Source organism: Catharus ustulatus, chromosome 6 (assembly GCF_009819885.2).
Source record: "Catharus ustulatus isolate bCatUst1 chromosome 6, bCatUst1.pri.v2, whole genome shotgun sequence".
NCBI lineage: Eukaryota > Metazoa > Chordata > Aves > Passeriformes > Turdidae > Catharus > Catharus ustulatus.
This window is the reverse complement of record NC_046226.1, coordinates 1,898,767-1,917,235: the sequence shown is the minus strand read 5'-3', so window position 1 is coordinate 1,917,235 and position 18,469 is coordinate 1,898,767. Positions and strand designations below refer to the sequence as shown.

The following is an 18,469-nucleotide window of genomic DNA, read 5'->3' as shown; positions in this document are numbered from 1 at the left end:
TCGCCAACACCACGCTGCCCACAAAGAATACCTGTTAACGTGTATTATTTACGTTGTTATTATGTATTATTAAACAAGCACGGCCGAAGGGGGTCCCGCGGGACCGACACAGACACGCGGGACCCTTCTGCCACACACCCGCCCCTTTTTGTCCTCCTCTCCTATTTTTACCTTCTTGCCGCCCTCTCCCGAGCCCCTTTGGTCATATACGGTCTCTTTTTTGTCACTCCGGAGTTTTTTTTTGTCACCCCCGGACGCTTTTCTGTCACCGCCGGGCCCCGCTCGCCGCCCGCTCCCTCAGCGCTCACAGCGCCTCCTGCTGGTCACGCGCGGCACCGCCCCGGCCCGGCCCGGCCCCTGTGCGGCCGCGGAACGCCGGGGATTGGCGCCGGGCGCGACCCGTAGCGCCTGTGTGCGCAGGCGCGGGGAGCTCTGAGGGACCGGGAATCGTGAGGGACCGGGAGCTGGGAGCCGGGATTACGGACAGGCCGGGGGCCGGGATCCCTGTGGGTCTCGGCGGGCGGTTCCGGCGCCATGAAGTCCCGCTTCAGCACCGTCGACATCCGCGCGGTGCTCGCCGAGCTGCGGCAGAGGTACCGGCACTGCCGGCCCGTGCGGCCTCGGGGAGCGGGGCCCGGCCCGGTGGGTCCTGGTTCTGTCCTGGGTCTGGTCCTGACCCTGGCTCTGGTTCTGTCCCTGCTTCTCCTTCTGGCCTGGTCCTGGTCCTGGTCCTGGCCCTGGTCCTGGTCCTGGTTCTGCCCTGGATCTGGTCCTGGTGCTGGTCCTGTTTCCCCGCCCCGCTGTTGTCTCAGTGCTGTGTGGGCTCTGCTCCTCCATCGTGTCCTGCTCTCCCAGCTCTGCCCCTCAGCACTGCCGTGTCTGGGCTCTGCAGAGCCCCCTCAGCCCCTCTCTCATCCCGTCCCACCCCTGCCATGGCAGGGACACCTCTCACTATCCCAGAGCGCTCCAAGTCCCTGTGTCCAGCCTGGCCTTGGACACTGCCAGGGATCCGCAGCTTATCCTGTGCCCGAGCCTCACCTCCCTCCCAGCCGGGAATTCCTTCCTAATATCCCATCTATCCTTTCCCTCTGAAAATGGGAAGCCATTCCCTGTGTCCTGTCCCCCCATCCCTTGTCCCCAGTCCCTCTCCAGCTCTCCTGGAGCCCCTTTAGCCCCTAGAAGGGTCTCTGAGCTCTCCCTGGAGCCTTCTCTCCTCCCATTTCCCTGGGAGAGCTCCTCCCATCCCTGTGGGGCTCTGACACATTCCTGGTGTCGAGCCCCGCTCTGCAGGGAGTGCCTGACACCCCCAGGCCAGTTCAGTGCCCATACTGGGATTACTGGTGCCCTGTGCTCCCGAGGAGCTCCGGTATAACCAGTACATTTTGCATCCCTGCCACACAGAGGAGCATGAGCAGGAGCTGGCAGCTTCCTGTATTTTATCCATTTATGAAAATTCCTCCATCTAATTTTTTTCCTGTCTTAATTGCTGTGTCTTAAGAGCAGTTTCTCCATCTCTCCATGGTTGTTGCTTTCGGATCATTCCATTACTTTTCCTTTGCTGCCCTTTTGGGTACTCCTTGGTCATTTATCATAACTTGGTAATTTATTGTATTTTACCCTTCTGTGTACTTTAATTGCCACTGGAATTTTTCCAGCCACTTGTGTTTTGGATTCTCCTTGTTTTCCTTTTGGCAGCTTGTTGGGAATGAGAGTGAACAACGTTTATGATGTGGATAACAAGACCTATCTCATTCGCCTGCAAAAGTAAGAGCTTTAAATATCTTTATTTAAAAATTCTTTAGGAATGCTGCATGAAAAATAGATTTTAAAAATTGTCTTCAATTAAAACTAAATTTAAAAAATTTTTGTCCACAGACCAGACTGCAAGGCCACACTGCTGCTGGAATCTGGGATACGGATCCACCTGACGGAGTTTGAGTGGCCAAAGAACATGATGCCATCCAGCTTTGCCATGAAGGTAAAACTCACCTGAGTCTGGTTTTTAATGAAGTGTCAGGATATCAGGAAGGAATGTTTGTGTTGTGTCCTTAGAGGCAAGAAAATAGGGAAGGATTATCCCAGTGAATCCTGATCCAACAGTGGCTGAAGACAGAGGGAAGAGCAAGTGTGGGCTTGGGGTCACATCACTGATGTTCAGTGCCTGAAAAGTGAATATTTAAATTTACAAAACCTACTGCCTGTGCCCTGGATGTCTTCTGGACCTCCCAGACCTTCTGGAGTGTTGCTCCAGCAAAATCCTTGTCATTCCAGTTGGATTGTCTGAATGTTTAGTTCTGGATGCAGCGCCTGTGGTACAGAGTCCTCTGTCCTCTGAGCTCTGGGGGTTCAGGCCTTGCTCCAGGCTCTCAGGCTGGGCTCCTGCAGGTGGATCCCTGGGTAGATCCATGGGATCCAGCCTGGGATGGCTCCCATGGATCTGTTTTATCATCTGGGTGCAGCCAGAAATGCAGCAGAGATTCCCCAGGGTGGCTTTCCACAGCAGAGATGGATGCAGGGATAATCCCAGTTTTATTTACAATAGAAACTCTCAGAATTGGAAACAGCTGCTCCAACAAACAAACAACACAGAAAAAATAAATCTAAATGTTGAGAATAGGCTCAATTATATTTATAATTTTGAAAATGAAGTCATTACTTTGGTGAGCACCAACACTTTTATTTCTGTGATATTTGAGTTAAATAGGAAGTGGTTGGTGCCAGAGGAGGCTCTATAGCCAAGCCATTCCCAGATGTTTTCAGGTGTTTCCCAGACTTTTTTCCCACCCCTCTGCTGCTTGGGCAGGGTGCCTAGAACAGAGGCTGGACTGAGTTAAAGGATAAAATGGGTGTTTATGGAAAGGCCACCAAAGGGCAGGGCAGCAGTCTTGCAGAGGCTACACCCAGGTGGGACAACAATCATGAATTTTTCAGACAGATGAGAGTTTGGTCTATTTGCATATCAGAGATTAATTGTCCAATTACAACTTCAGGTAATGAAGTCACTCCAAGTTTGCCCCCCAATTAATTCACTGTTGTTTACATTTTTCACAGCCTGAGACAGATTGAGTTTCAGGCCTAGAGAGAAAATTTTTTTTGTCTGAATAAAACAGGAGAGCAGTAGCTGACAGGCTGTGGAGCTTTAGCTTTCTACACTAAAGCAGCAGTGATTTGAAAGATAGAGCAGCTCAAACTTGAGGCCTGTCGTGCAGTGCCGGAAGCACCTGAAGACGCGGCGCCTGGCGAGCGTCAGCCAGCTGGGCATCGACCGCATCGTGGACCTGCAGTTCGGCAGCGAGCAGGCAGCCTACCACCTCATCCTGGAGCTCTATGACAGGGTGAGTGGTGCAGAGCAAAACCTGACACACTCCCAGAAATACAATTTGATAGGATTTAAAAAAGAGAGAAATAAAGTACAGGCAGTAATACAAAAGAAAAACGTTGTCAGAGTCACAATACAATCTGACACCCCGCTGGTTGGGGTGGTGGTAGCAGTCCAGATGAAGTTGTGATCTTGTAGGAAGGTTTGGTAGCTCTTGTCCTCTGGAAATCAGTGGGTAAGGGCAGCTTTGGTGTTCCAAATCTCAGATTTTATCTGGGTAGGAAATGTTTGGCTCCTCCCCCTGCTGGAGCATCTCCCAATGGGATGGTGGAATTTTATCAGTCATGCAGTGGGACTCAATGGCCATGAACAGGAGAGATCTCCTGGAGGGAGGATGGGCTGTGGAAAAGGTAAGTAACACTGCCCCACCTGGTCCACCACTGTCCACCACTGTCCACCACTGTCACTGCTGTTAAAGCCTATTTATTTACAGAATTTTTGAATGTTTACATATTCATAACAGCAGCACCTCCCATTCCCTGCTTCCTGTGGGAATTAGCTGGAATGGCTGTTAAGCATTCATGGTTTGCTCTCTTCATTGGGTCTGTGGTCTTTTTTATGGAGAGGGGCTGTGAGAAGAGGAAGGAAGGTGAGTCTTCCTCACCCTGAACTTTCAACCCCTCCCACAGATGACAACACAAATGATCTCTGGGAGAACTCCAGTTTCTTCCCTCTGTGACTCTGGAATTGGTTTTGAGATGTAAAAGATTTCCAGTTGTCTGTGTTCCTTTAGATCTATTTATCAGTTTCTCCTTTTCTCATTGCAAACCCAGCTGAGCAAACATAAAAATGACAAGCAGTTAGTTATTTAAATCTGAGATAACCATCTCAAATCCAGCTTCTTTTAATTATTATTTCCAGCAAGGCCTATCTATCTGCTTCAATCAATTCCAGCAAATCTATCTTTTAGCTAAAATCTTAACATTGTCTGAAATGAGTGTCTGACCTGTGCTGCCAGGGGAACATTGTCCTCACTGACCACGAGTACCTGATCCTGAACATCCTGAGGTTCCGCACGGACGAGGCCGACGACGTCAGGTTTGCGGTGCGGGAGCGCTACCCGGTGGACAGTGCCAAAGTTCCTGTGCCCCTGCCCACCCTGGACAGGTAACTTCGATTTTAGAGTTCATAAATTATCAGTTTATCATGGACAGTGCCAAAGTTCCTGTGCCTCTACACACCCTGGACAGGTAACTTCAGTTTTAGAGCTCATAAATTATCAATTTATCATGGACAGTGCCAAGGTTCCTGTGCCCCTGCCCACCCTGGACAGGTAATTGCAATTCCAGAACTCATAAATTATCAGTTTATCATGGGCAGTGCCAAAGTTCCTGTGTCTGTGCCCACCCTGGACAGGTAACTTCAGTTTTAGAGCTCACAAATTATCAGTTTACCATGGACAGTGCCAAAGTTCCTGTGCCTCTGCCAATCTTGGTCAGGTAATTTCAATTTTAGAGTTTATAAATTATCAATTTATCATGGACAGTGCCAAAACTCCTGTGCGTCTGCCCACCCTGGACAGGTAATTTCAGCTTTAGAGTTCATAAATTATCAATTTATCATGGACAGTGCCAAGGTTCCTGTGTCTGTGCCCACCCTGGACAGGTAATTTCAATTTTAGAGTTCATAAATTATCAATTTATCATGGACAGTGCCAAAGCTTCTGTGCCTCTGCCAATCTTGGTCAGGTAATTTCCATTTCAGAGCTCATAAATGGTGTATTTATTAAGCCACAGCTTCTCTGGGAATTCCATTTTATTGGGATAAACCCAAATTTGTCAGAGCTGTGAAAATCTTTGGTAGTTCCTCACGTATTACAGACCATTTTTAGATTCATGTTTTAAGGCTGGAAATGTTTTGTCGCTTCTGAGCAATGCAATGTTGATTTTGGAATTGCAGCTCTCCATTTTCTCTGCAGGTTAACTGAAATCATATCAAATGCACCCAAAGGGGAGCAGCTGAAGAGGGTTCTGAACCCCCTGCTTCGTGAGTACCTGGGCTTTGTCAGAGGGAAATGAGGTCATCAGTGTGTGCTCTGTCATGCTGGAAAACTTGAATAATTGATCACAGAATCCTGGAGTGCTTTGGGTTGGAGGGGAGCTTAAAGCTCCTCTCATTCCTCAAATCACACCTAAGCATTGCTTTCCCCATCTCTTGGTTCTCTTTTTCACCACCCTTTTCTCTCTCTACTCTGATCTCCTAAATAATTGCTATATAATAATGATAATATCACTGTCTAATTGCTAATTGTTGTCCCCCACTGATCCCAGTGCTGTGTCCATGCTGGAGTTTGGTGTTTCTGGTCCTGTCCTGTAGGAAACCTTGGCTGTTACTGATCCAATTACCAGGCACAGTTGCTCCACTCTAAAATCCCCACATTTTTTCATTTTGTGGGAATTTTGGCTGTTTCTCATCCCCTCCTCTTTACCCACCCATCCCCCTGCCCCTTCCCTGATTTATGGCATTTCTCACACTCTCATGTCCAGATTTGTTTGTTTAATGCAAACTGAATATTTTATGTGGATGATCCTTCTTTATTTCTTTTTTTGAAACAGCTTATGGAGCCACTCTCATTGAGCACTGCCTTATAGAAGCTGGATTTTCTGGAGCTGTCAAAATAGATCAACATCTGGAAAATAAAGGTGGAATATTTTAAAGGCTGGGCCACAAACTTGGGGATTTTTATGTCTGTGTAGAGTTTTTTTTCCCAAAGAGATGAGTGGTTCTGACCATGTGGTTTTATTTTTAATGTTTTTAACTTCAGGACCATCCTTGTTTGCATTAATACTTAATTGATTTGTGCATAAATTGGAGATAAAATATCAGATTGGTCCTGTAGTGTAAATGGTTTTATAGTGAGACACCACCTCACCCATGAGGTGAGCTCTGGTCATGCAAAGGATGTTTGACAAGAACAATTAACATCCAAGTCTTTATTTGCAGCAAACATTGGGGGTTTGATAAAGTGGCAGCTTTACATTTATTGGGAAATTAAAGATTTAGGTGAAATCAGAAAAAAAAAATTCTTCATATATTTTATATTTGCCATAGATCCAGAGGATTTTTTCCTTCCTCCTGCATTATGGTGCTGTAAAAAATAACTTCTCACAGCTTCTGGTTTATGCTTTGCCTTTGCATCTTTAGTTTCATCAAGTGCTGGTATTTGTGGGCTCTTTTTTCCTCTTGGAACTTGAATAATTATGTGCTAAAATCATCTAAGTAGATTTTTATATTAAAAATGTCCCAGATATAAACTTAGACTCCTGTTTAAAATGAGCAATAACTGCTGGACTGAAGCAGCAGGGATGAAATATTTCTGCTGTTTTCTCTTCAGAAAACCTTGAAAAGGTTCTCTCAGCTCTGGAGAAAGCAGAAGAATACATGGCCCTCACTGAGAACTTCAGTGGAAAGGTGAGTCTGCCCTGGCTTGTCAATAATTTGGAATTGCAGAGGGCAGGCAGGAATAAATAAACTGGCAAGCAGGAATTCCTCAGGATCTGCAATCCCTGCTGTTCCCAGCTGTGGATTTTATTCCTGCATGTCAGGAGCTGATGTGGAATAAAAATTGCTTCTTTCCACAGGCTGGGCAGCAATTAAATCATGCACATGCAGATTGTAGAAATGCTGGGAGATTTGCTCTTGGGTTTTAATAAGAAATTCTGCACATAAACTCTGCATTTCTGGGATGGTCCTGAGGCTTGGAAGAAGTTAATTTCTTTTTCCAGAAGAAATTGAAGTCAAGACAAGCCAGTGGGTCAGGCAAAGGCTTCCTGCTGGAATTATTTATTACTGATACCTAAACCTTTCCACAGAGTGATATTTTTGTGTTCTTTCAGGGTTATGTTATCCAGAAAAGGGAGAAAAAGCCAAGTCTGGAACCAGATAAACCAGCAGAAGATATCTACACGTAAATATTTCAAGTATTTCTTCCCTTTCTTTCTGCTAGTCTGCAGAACAGAAATCAGTTTTCAGGTGATAATATCAAATGTGTATTTTACAGATATGAGGAATTTCATCCTTTCTTGTTTTCTCAACATTCAAAATGCCCCTACTTGGAATTTGACTCATTCAATAAGGTACAGTGCTTTTGCTGATGCTGTACTTAAGTGCTTGAATTGACTGCTGCTACAAAGAGTAATTAAAACAGAGGGCAGGGGTTGTTAAAGAGGGCAGAGACCTTGGAAGGGATGATTCATTTTATGGATGAGGGTTTGATGAGAAGGCAGCTCAGGATTTTAGGCTGCAGCTGGGCAGTGCTGGCTCCTGAGCTCAGATCCTGGAGTGTGGAAGCTGGGAGGGAGGTGGAAGTTTCCAGTCAGAGGATCCCAAATGTTCTGAGCTGGGATCTCAGCTGTCTCTGGATTTATGAGTTGTGGCTGACATCACATTTACACTTTTCCTGGTACTGCTCTGAAAGCCTCAGGCCTCTTATTTGGTGTTTCCTTGGGCATTGGCCTTTCTAGTCCTCAGCTCATTAACATCTGGAGTCATTAATTGCCTCTTGTTCCTGACCTTGATCTCCAGAATTCCCATGCCATGCTGCTGCCCTGATTCCTGCCTGAATTTCTGTCACCTCCTTCTCTGATCACAGAATCCCAGACAGGTTTGGGTGGAAGGGACTCAAATCCCACCCAGTGCCAGCCCTGCCGTGGCAGGGACACCTCCCACTGTCCCAGGCTGCTCCAGCCCCAATGTCCAACCTGGCCTTGGACATTCCAGGGATCCAGGGGCAGCCACAGCTGCTCTGGGAATTCCATCCCAGCCAGGAATTCCCAGTTCCCAATATCCCTGTGGCAGTGGGAAGCCATTCCCTGTGTCCTGTCCTCCATCCCTTGTCCAGAGTCCCTCTGATGATCTGAACACCCCCAAACCTTCCTCATCTTTGCTTTAAGCACAGTTGGAACACCAGGGGCAGTTTTTAGACATTCTGGGTCTTTGTGGTTTTTTTACCTGACCCAGTGAAGCAGCAGGAATTCAGGGCAGATAAATCTGACTTTGCAACCATTTAATCTGAACCAAAGCAGCTTCTTTTCCATCATTTCTTACCAAAAAACAGGTGAGCCATTGCTTGGCATCACTTTTTATCTTCTGTGTCTGCAGTGAGACACAGCCCTGAGTGTCCTGCTGGGCTCATCCCATGGGAAGGGAAATGGAGAAAGCTCCTGGAGGTTGTTCCAGCCTCTGTCACCTCTTTTAGTACTTGGCAGCCCCTCCTCTGCAGGGAGCCTCCTGTGGCTGCTCTGGGTCAGGCCAGCCTGGCCATTCTCCAGCCTGATTCTCTCCTGCAGGCCACAGACGAGTTCTACTCCAAGCTGGAGGGGCAGAAGATTGACCTGAAGGCCTTGCAGCAGGTGTGTCCTGATCCTGGCTGGATCCTGGGCAGCTGGGATGCTCCCAGATTTCCAGAGGCTTCTCTTGCTTCTTGCACTGATTATCTGATGCCATTTGGGTTTATATTTTTTTTTTTTTTTGCCATCTTGTATTTAAAAGGAAAAACAAGCCTTGAAGAAACTTGAAAATGTCCGTAAGGACCACGAGCACAGACTGGAAGCTCTCCAGCAGGCTCAGGTAAGACAGATCTTGGGTTTTAATTAAAAAAAATGCAGAGGGGTGGTTTGGTTGGGAGGGAACTTCAATCCCAGGGACACCTTCCACTATCCCAGCTACTCCAGCCTGGCCTGGGACACTTTTCTCTGTGCCACGACTTCAATCCATTCTCAGATTTCTTCCCCACTCCTTCCATTTCTATAAAAACTCTTGCTGAGCTGTTCAGCTGCAGTGTCTCCACGCTCCTCCTTTCCCTAAGGAAGCTGATAAGCTGAAGGGGGAGCTGATAGAGATGAACCTGGAGGTGGTGGACAGGGCCATCCAGGTGGTGCGCAGCGCCTTGGCCAACCAGATCGACTGGACCGAGATCGGCGCCATCGTCAAGGAGGCCCAGGCCCAGGGGGACCCCGTGGCCACGGCAATCAAAGAGTTAAAGCTGCAGACCAACCACATCACCATGCTGCTGAGGTGAGAGCATGCTCAGTGCCTGGGAGAGCCTCATCTCACACTGCAGAGATGAAAAAATACCCCCAGATGTTTGTTTTTTATACCCAGAAGTTGTGGTGTAAAAGCTGGGATGTGGCAAAATTAATTTCTCTTTTAGAAATGTCAGTTTATAGAATAAACTTTTCAGTCAGTCCCTTGGGTTGGAAAAATTGGGCTCTTTATCTTCTGCTTTTGGTTTTTTTTTTCCCTCACTCCAAGAAAAGAGGGTTGGCACTTGCAGGCCTTCCTGTGTCTGCACAGTGAAAAGGGTTTAGAGGCTCCTTGGGCCATTCCCAGACTTCTGAGAGAATTCAATTAAGAGCACATTGCACCAAAGATTAAAAATTAATCAGTTCTCTTATCTTAATCATGTGTTTTTAGGAACCCCTATGTGTTATCTGAAGAGGAAGAGGAGGAGGATGATGCTGATGTAGAGAAGGAAGAAACAGAAGAACCAAAGGGCAAAAAGAAAAAGAATAAAACCAAACAGCTGAAGAAACCTCAGAAAAACAAACCCTTACTGGTTGATGTTGATCTCAATTTGTCTGCCTATGCCAATGCCAAAAAGTAAGATTTTTCAGTAAATGTGTCTTTTTGTAGGAGAAATTTCTCTGGGTGTGCAGTTGTTGGTGATAATATTGCAGGAGGAAGAGTTTTGGGATATCTTGTTAAAAATAAGAGTTAAAAATTGAAATAACAGCTTGTCCTGAGCTCTGGGATGGGAATTTCCCTGGTCCAGACCCACTGGTGCAGAGCAGCTGTGACTGATTGAATTTAGAGCCCAGTTCTGGGATGGAATGAAATGCAGAGGCCTGGGATGAGTGGGATTGGGATAAAGGAGTGGATTTCAGGGGTTTCAGGCATTTCAGGGATTTCAGGGGTTTCAAGGACAAACACTTGTGTCTCACAGGTACTATGATCACAAAAGACACGCAGCCAAGAAAACTCAGAAGACAGTGGAAGCTGCAGAAAAGGTAATTTTTTTTTCCCTTGGATTTTAGAAGATGTTTAAAAGGAAAATCCCTGCCAGTGTTCAGTGGGCAATCCTGACCTGCTCTGAGCAGCCCTGACAAAACATGAAAGGGAGGAACAATTCCAGAGTTGTTTTTTTTTCGTTCTTGACATTTTGAGCCCAGTGGAGGATTGCAGATCCCTGATGGATCCTCCTTTCCCACCAGTAGCATTGGGAATACTCAGAGCAGGTGGAGGTGCTGCCAGAGTGGAAAATCAGTGGAAATCCTTCCAGTGCAAGAGCTGAGCACTTCAGGGAGCAGCTCTCCAGGGTGGAGCCTGCTCTGTGATCAGATCCAGAGCTATTCCCACCAACTTTGCCAGTGTTCAGTTGGGAATTCTGTGATTCCTGGTGGTGATGGTGCTTTCTGTCCAAACAGGCTTTTAAATCAGCTGAGAAGAAGACAAAGCAAACCCTGAGGGAGGTTCAGACAGTCACCACCATCCAGAAAGCCAGGAAGGTTTATTGGCAAGTACAGCTCCTTTGTCTTTCCTGTCCCTGTCAGGATGGATCTTCCCTGGCTCAGCAGTGGAGCTATTTAGGATTTCTTTGTGTGGAGTCTCCTTAAAGGTGCTTCTCAAAGTCAGAGCATCCCAGAAGGGTTCCCAGGGAGTGTCCAAGGCCAGGCTGGAGCAGCCTGGGACAGTGGGAGGTGTGGGAGGTGTGATCCAGTGGGGCTGGATGATCTCTGAGGTCCTTTCCAACCCAAACCATTCTGGGCTTCTGTGCTTTAATCCTCAAAGCTTTTAATCACCTAATGGCTGAATTATTAAAATAAAAATAGATAGGAGGAGTGTGGTGATGGTGCTTCTTGTTCCATCTCCAAATCTCACTGCCAGTGATGCTGTCATTGTCCCATGCTTTGTTTTTATGTCCCTGTGGATCAAAGTAAAAATATTTTCAGTGTCATAAATTGTTGATGCTTGGATGGATGTTCAGAGTTTGGTATCAAAAACCACCTGTGCAATGTCCTGTTAGTTCCAGGTGTTTCTCACACCGTGGATTTGCTGGAATTTGGCAGGTTTGAGAAGTTCCTGTGGTTCATCAGCTCTGAGAATTACCTGGTGATTGCTGGCAGGGATCAGCAGCAGAACGAGCTGATCGTGAAGCGCTACCTCAGACCTGGTGAGTCCATGGAGCAATGTGTGAATTGTGGGAATTTCCCAGTTCTGGGAATGTCCAGGAGTCACATGGGAAGGTCTCTGCTTTGTCCTTGAGCTGGGCCTTGGATCAAAGGGGATTTTGGTGGTGGGAATTGCTCTGGTGCCATGAGGCGACAGCAGCTCAGGAGCAGAGGAGCTGATTCCCCTGGGACAAGGATGGATTTAAAGGCTTCTGTGTCCCCACCCTGCCCTTTGCAGCCAGAGCAGGCACTCCCAGCTAACATTAGAGACCTCCCTGGCCCCAGGGAGGCGTGGATGTGACACCTGTCCCATTTCCCAGGGGACATCTACGTGCACGCGGATCTGCACGGAGCCACCAGCTGCGTGATCAAGAACCCCTCAGGTACCTGTGGGGGACAGGAGCTGCCAGGGCCTCCCCTTGGGATGGGAATCAGCCCTTCCTGGGCAGCTCCTGGGCTGGGTTGGGGCAGGATGGAATGCATTGTGTTGCCCAGGTGAGCCCATCCCCCCGCGGACGCTGACCGAGGCCGGCACCATGGCCCTGTGCTACAGCGCTGCCTGGGACGCCCGCGTGGTCACCAGCGCCTGGTGGGTCTCCCACAGCCAGGTGAGCACCTCAGAAAGGAGCTTCCCAAGCACAGAATCCCTGTGCACACAGGGAACATCAGGGAGCTGGGATGTGAGCACAGACAGGAGCTGGTGGGTGCAGATCAGACTTGTGTGTGAGACTGTGGAGGTCACACCAAAGTCGTGCTGGGTTTATTCCCTGAATGCTCCTGGGTAAATCCTGAGGTTATTTCACCCAGCACTCCTCAAACACAGTGCTGGTAGTGGGTGATTGAATTGGAACATCCCTTAGGAAAACTCCCTGCAAAGGAGAGAAGAGCCCCTTGGATGTGGAGTCCTGCAGAGCTGCTCCCAGGAGTTCAGCTCTTGTTCAATCAATGTTTCTCTTGCTGTTGTTGTCACCTTCTGTCACAGAGATTTTTTTTACAGTTTATCCTGGTTTCCTTTTAGGTTTCTAAAACTGCCCCCACAGGAGAATATCTCACCACTGGGAGCTTCATGATCCGAGGTGAGCACAGGGAGCAGTGGGATGTGTTCCCAGAGTGCTGGGATGTGTTCCCAGGGTGCTGGGATGTGTTCCCAGAGTGCTGGGATGTGTTCCCAGAGTGCTGGGCTGTCCTGCAGTGGCAGCACATCCCTCTGTTCTCCAGAAATCTGCTGGGAATGGCTCAGTCTGAGTGTCAGGAAGCTGCAGAAGTTCATTAACTCAGCTGCTTTTGAGCTCTGCTGTTCTCATCCCAGAGATGAAATAAGCCCCAGTGTAATTTTTTAGTAGCCTAAAGCCTCTGTAAAAATGAACTTTGGGAGTACATGGCTGCTAAACCTCCCCATGAGACACTGCCTTTGTTTTTCAGGGAAAAAGAATTTCCTTCCACCTTCCTATCTGATGATGGGCTTCAGCTTCTTGTTTAAGGTACAACTTTTTCCGTGCAGCTCCTGCTGGCTTTTGTAATTTGCTTTGAGCTGCAGGAAGCTTATTTTCTGCATCTTGCTTATCAGTATATTCCCAATTAATTCTTTTCCCACTGGGACAAATCCCATAAAAGGCTTCTTGCTGATAATGACTCTGCTTTCATTTCCATCTCAGCCCAGTGTGCAGTGCCTGCATTTCAAACAGGCTCTGGAGCTTCCTGCCTCTGCAGGGTTCTTATCCCAGCTCTGTTTGGAGTTCAGGGAATGTGGGAGTGCAGCTCTGTGTGTCACCCTGACTTCTGAGGTTGGCACACTTGGCTCTGCTTTCATTTTCTTGCCTTCTGATGGCAAAAAGTGTTAAAAAGGGAAGAAGAAGCTGGGTGAGGTGTTCTGTGAGCATCAGCAGGATGACACAGAGGCTCCTGGTTTTCAGGTGGATGAAAGCTGTGTGTGGAGACACCGGGAGGAGAGGAAGGTCAAAGTCCAGGATGAGGATCTGGACACAGTTTCCAGCAGTGCCAGTGAGCTGGTGGCTGAGGAGGTGGAACTTCTAGGTACAGAGGGAGGGGCTGGGGGGATCCTCCAGGGTTTGGATCCCAGAGTTTGGATCACTGATGGGACAAAGGGGAATGGCAGGGTTAGATGGGACACTGGGAATTGGGAGTTCCTGGCTGGGATGGGATTGCCAGAGCAGCTGTGGCTGCCCCTGGATCCCTGGCAGTGCCCAAGGCCAGGTTGGACACTGGGGTTGGAGCAGCCTGGGACAATGGGAGGTGTCCCTGGGATGGCAGGGGTGGCACTGGGTGGGATTTAATGTCCCTTCCAACCCAAACCATCCTGGGCTGATGGATCAGTTTGTGTTCCTGTGTTTTCCTGCCCTGGGTGCCCCAGATGGAGGAGACAGCAGCAGTGAGGAGGAAAAAGCTGAGGCTGAGGAAGCTCCAGAGGCTGAGGAAGCTCCAGAGGCTGAGGAAGCCACAGCTGAGAGTGCCCATGAGGAGGGTGGTGCTGAGCTGGAGCAGGGAGGAGGGAACACTCCTGCTCCAGAGGCTGACTCTGAGGAGGAGGATGGAGAATCTGAGGAGGAACATCCAGAGCCAAAGAGGGAAGTGAAGGAGGAGGAGGAGGTGAATTATCCAGACACCACAATTGACCTGTCACACCTTCAGTCCCAGAGGTGAGAAAGCAGAGCTGGGGGTCCCTGAGGGTCTCCTAAAACACTGCCAGGACAAGGTGGGATGAGTTGCCATCCATGTTTCCATGCTCAGCCATGGGAATGCTGCCCCATTTTCCTTCCAGGGCTGCAGGAGGCTGTGGGATGAGCTGATCTCCCTGGTGTCCCTGACAGGGACTCCTTGGAGGGTGCAAGGAGCAGGGATTGGCTGGGTGCTGGTGGGGAGGGGAGCAGGCAGAGAGCTCAGATTGTTTTCTGAAGTGAATCTCAGCATTCCTGCCTTTCCCAGTCACCAAAGCTGGGATTGCCAAGCTCTAGAGAGTCACAGCCAAGCTGCCCAAATTTGGGCTGTGGTTGGTGTGTCCATGCTGAGCTGCCCTGCAGCTGCTGATGAGCTCCTTTTCCATGTCCCCACAGATCCCTGCAGAAAATCATCCCCAAAGAGGAAGAGCCCAGCTTGGTAAGGTCCCAGCTCTGATGGGAGCAGTGGGAGCTGCTGGGCAGGATCTGCCCTAAACTGCCTTTCCCTCCTCAGAGTGACAGCAGGGCCCAGGGCCGGAGGCACCTCTCTGCCAAGGAGAGGAGGTGAGAGCCACTGGGAATTCCAGGGGATCCAGGGTGCTTTGGGTTGGAAGGGACCTTCAATCCCATCCCATTCCACTGTCCCAGGCTGCTCCAAGCCCTGTCCAACCTGGGATCCAGGGGCAGCCACAGCTGCTCTGGGCAAATTCCCCATTCCCTCCCCAAGCCCTGGGCACAGCCACTCCCAGCCTGGGCTGATCCATGCCCATTGTCCATCCTGCATTTCCAGGTGAGGTGCTGCTCCTGTCCTTTGGGAATGCTGCCTGGGAACACTTTTACTCCTGGCTGGAGAGGTTTTGTTTCCCTGAGGCAGGGAAGCAGGGTGGGAATGCTGTCAGGAGAGCAGCAGCCTCTCTCATCACAACAAATGAGGCCATTGTGATTGTTCTCCTTAGAGAAATGAAGAAGAAGAAGCAGCAGAACTGTGAGAACTCAGAGCTGTCAGAAGAGAAGCAGAAGGAGACAGAGGCAGAGACCCAAGCTCCAGCTGCTCCCAACAGCCACAAGGCTGCTCCAGCCCCTCAGCCCATCAAGAGGGGCCAGAAGGTGGGCAGGGACCAGGGGGATCCCTGGGCTGGGCTCTTGGCATGGAAGTGTGGACAGAAATCCCAGATTTCCCAGACTCCCATGGCTGCCTGGTGGCTTTGGGCTCGTGGTTGATGCTTTCAGGATGATGGAGGTGGGGGTTAGCACAGAGCTCACTGGAACCAGTCCCTTGAACTGCTCTGAAAGAGTTTGGGATACTGGGAAGGAATTGGATCATGGGGTCAGCATCTGTGTTTGCAGAACTGCTCAAAGTTGTCATTTCTGAAGCTGGTGGTGTTTCCTCCTGCAGAGTAAAATGAAGAAGATGAAGGAGAAGTACAGGGACCAGGACGAGGAGGACCGGGAGCTCATCATGAAGCTGCTGGGGGTGAGGGGGCAGCTGTGCCTTCCCCAGGCTGTGGTGGCTCCAGCCCCCAGCCCTGACCACCTGTGCCCCCACAGTCTGCAGGCTCCAACAGGGAGGACAAAGGGAAAAAAGGGAAGAAGGGGAAGACAAAAGAAGAAGCAGCCAAGAAGCAACAGCAGAAAAGCAAACCTGTGCGTCGTGCGGCCGGAGCGGGCAAGGAGAGCCTGGCAGGAATTCTGCACGAGGCACAGGAGCTGGGCCTGGAGGAGCTGCAGGAGGAGAAGGTGAGGAACAGGGTGATAAGGTGAGCAGCAGGAGGGGAAGGTGAGCAGCTCTCTCTCCTTCTCCTTCTTCTCCTTCTTCTCCTTCTTCTCCTTCTTCTCCTTCTTCTCCTTCTTCTCCTTCTTCTTCTTCTCCTTCTTCTCCTTCTTCTCCTCTGTCCCTGCTGGCTCTCCTGGCTCTGTGCAGCTCTCCCACCTGGAGGCTGAGCAGTTCCCCACGGATTTTTGGCACTGTGGAGAGCTCTGGCTGTTGCCAGGACTCAGGGTTCCAGAGCAGCCCAAAGCCCCGCAGCAATCCCTGTGCTCATCCTGTTCCCAGCACAGCCAGAGCTGTCCCGAGGATCCCGTTCATCCAACACCTCCCCCGAGCCGGGCTGGGACCGAGCTGCCAGGCCTGGGTGGAGCTGCCAGCCCTGGGTGGGGTTTGGTATCTCTGAGCCTCATCTGCCTCCTCCCAGCTCGGCGTGTGCCAGGCAAATTAGAGCTTGGGAAGAAACACTCCACCCTCCCACCCACGGCAAAGTGCTGCTCTCACCTTGGTTAAAAATGAGTTCAGTTCTCTTTGCAGGGAGAATGGGGAGTTCTGGGGCCTGCTGATTAAAGATTCATTGGGGACAGGGGAGGGAGCAGCAGCTCTGTGGTTCTGCAGCCCTGATGTGTCTGTCCTCTGTTTGTGTGTGCAGGAGGAGCAGGACCAGGAGCAGCCAGGACTGGAGGTAAAGAAATGCTCAGTTCTGGAAGTGCTGAGCTGGGGCTGTGTTCCTGCTGGGACTGGGACATTGGGAGCCCTCCAGGACTGCTTGAACCCACCTTAATTGTATTTTTAAAAAATTAACTTCCTTTTCTGCCTGCCCTGCTCATCTCCACATCCTCCATAAACCCAGGGCTGCCCCATGGATGTTTGCCCTGGGTTTTGGGTTTTTGGTGGCTCTGGGCTGGAGGATGACACAGAGAGCAGGGCAGGTTCTTTAGTTTAGAAGTTTATTTACATATAAAATTACTTCAAACTTTTTTGTAATTACTTTTGTGTAATTACAGGCTGTGGGTATTGCCCAGGGCTGGGAATAAGTGAATTCCTTGGAATTCCTCAATGCAGGAGGATAACGGTGTCTGCTGGGGGAAGCCTTGGGTGACCCTGTAACTCCACTGGGGGGCCCAAAACCAAGATCCAGCAAAGGCTGGGAGTGTAGAGATGGAACAGGCTCAGTCAGGAATCCTGGCTTGGGAGTTCCATGTCCAGGGAACCCTGGAGTGGTTGGGGGTGGAAGGGCTGGTCCCAGTGCAGCTCTGTGTGTCCCAGGACAGCCAGGCCCTGCTGGACTCCCTGACTGGGCAGCCCCACCCCGAGGACATCCTGCTCTTTGCTGTGCCCATCTGTGCTCCCTACACAGCCATGACCAACTACAAGTGAGTGGCAGCTCCTTCCTGGGAGGGGATGGCCTGAGTTTGTTCTGTTTACAGAAACCTTTCCTTTGGGCAGGTATAAAGTGAAGCTCACTCCAGGCACGCAGAAGAAGGGCAAAGGTAAGGTCTGAGAGCCCTGAGTCCTTTGCTGGGCTCTGCCTGTTGAATCCAACGTGCTTTTCCAGCCTGTTCCACCCTTGCCTGTGTTTTTGCAGCTGCCAAGATTGCCTTGCACAATTTCATGCAGTCCAAAGAAGCCAGTGCACGGGAGAAGGATCTGTTCCGGAGTGTCAAGGTGAGGCTGTCCTGCCCTGTCCTCTGCAAAGCCACAGCAGCAGCCACATGGCCACAGTGCCATTGGGGGAGGAAAAGCTGCCAAAACTCTGTGTGCTGCTGGGTTTAACAGTGGGGTTTGTCAGAACTGCTGAGTCCTGCAATGGTTTGGGGTAGAAAGGATTTTAAAACCCACCCCAGTCCATGGCAGGGACAGCTCTCCGTGTCCCAGGCTGCTCCAAGCCCTGTCCAGCCTGGCCTTGGACAATTCCCAGCTCCTCTGGAAAGCTGAGCCCAGCTGGGCAGGACCAGGAGGGACTGAGCTCAGAGGGAGCACTGGGCCTTTTGTGTCTGCATTGTCTGACAAAAGCAGCATCTCCCAGGAACCCTCTGGGTTTGGAAATTCCTGGGCCAGGAGTTGGAGTTGAGGTTGGAGGTGTCCTGTGCCCCTCTGTCCCAGCCAAGGGAAGGGATCATCTCTGTGCTCCAGAAAAGTTTTTTTTTTCCCTGCTGTGCTCACATTCTCCTCTCCCGTGTTTCCTAGGACACAGATTTGTCAAGAAATATTCCTGGGAAGGTGAAAGTGTCTGCACCTCACCTGCAGAACATGAAGAAGAAGTGAAGAGCTGGGGGCTCTCACCCTCAATCCAGAGCTGGGCCTGGGACAGACGGACACAGCCCCACAGCAGGACTGACCCCAGCACCCAGGGCCTGCACTCCTGGTGCTTCAGCTGGACTCTGATACAAATTGCAGATAAACGTGGAAGTAAATTGCTGGCATTTGGTCAGGAATGTCCTCCCCTGCTGCTGCTTCTCTGTTCCTGGGGGAATGTTTC

General features: G+C 49.9%; 1 protein-coding gene across 1 annotated transcript; it reads left to right on the top strand.

Moving 5' to 3' along the window:
* The first annotated feature begins 415 nt into the window (after positions 1–415).
* NEMF (nuclear export mediator factor) lies at positions 416–18,429 on the top strand. The gene is made up of 33 exons (XM_033062601.1): positions 416–593; positions 1,696–1,764; positions 1,876–1,978; positions 3,210–3,335; positions 4,338–4,486; positions 5,298–5,365; positions 5,935–6,021; positions 6,714–6,790; positions 7,216–7,286; positions 7,380–7,455; positions 8,668–8,730; positions 8,870–8,947; positions 9,186–9,394; positions 9,794–9,979; positions 10,323–10,386; positions 10,804–10,892; positions 11,446–11,549; positions 11,868–11,930; positions 12,043–12,155; positions 12,566–12,623; positions 12,970–13,028; positions 13,461–13,581; positions 13,919–14,204; positions 14,619–14,661; positions 14,737–14,786; positions 15,179–15,329; positions 15,619–15,696; positions 15,771–15,959; positions 16,640–16,672; positions 17,257–17,363; positions 17,437–17,480; positions 17,576–17,655; positions 18,178–18,429. Exons 1-33 carry the CDS (start codon positions 535–537, stop codon positions 18,253–18,255), a joined length of 3,231 nt encoding a protein of 1,076 aa, XP_032918492.1. The 5' UTR covers positions 416–534; the 3' UTR covers positions 18,256–18,429.
* Positions 18,430–18,469: the final 40 nt, after the last annotated feature.

Bases quoted from the DNA above. Each gene is read 5' to 3' on its own strand.
- NEMF (XM_033062601.1), top strand. From the start codon at position 535: ATGAAGTCCCGCTTCAGCACCGTCGACATCCGCGCGGTGCTCGCCGAG. The intron at 5,366-5,934 runs GTGAGTACCTGG...TTTTTGAAACAG, and splicing joins GGTTCTGAACCCCCTGCTTC to CTTATGGAGCCACTCTCATT. The intron at 6,022-6,713 runs GTGGAATATTTT...TTTTCTCTTCAG, and splicing joins TCAACATCTGGAAAATAAAG to AAAACCTTGAAAAGGTTCTC.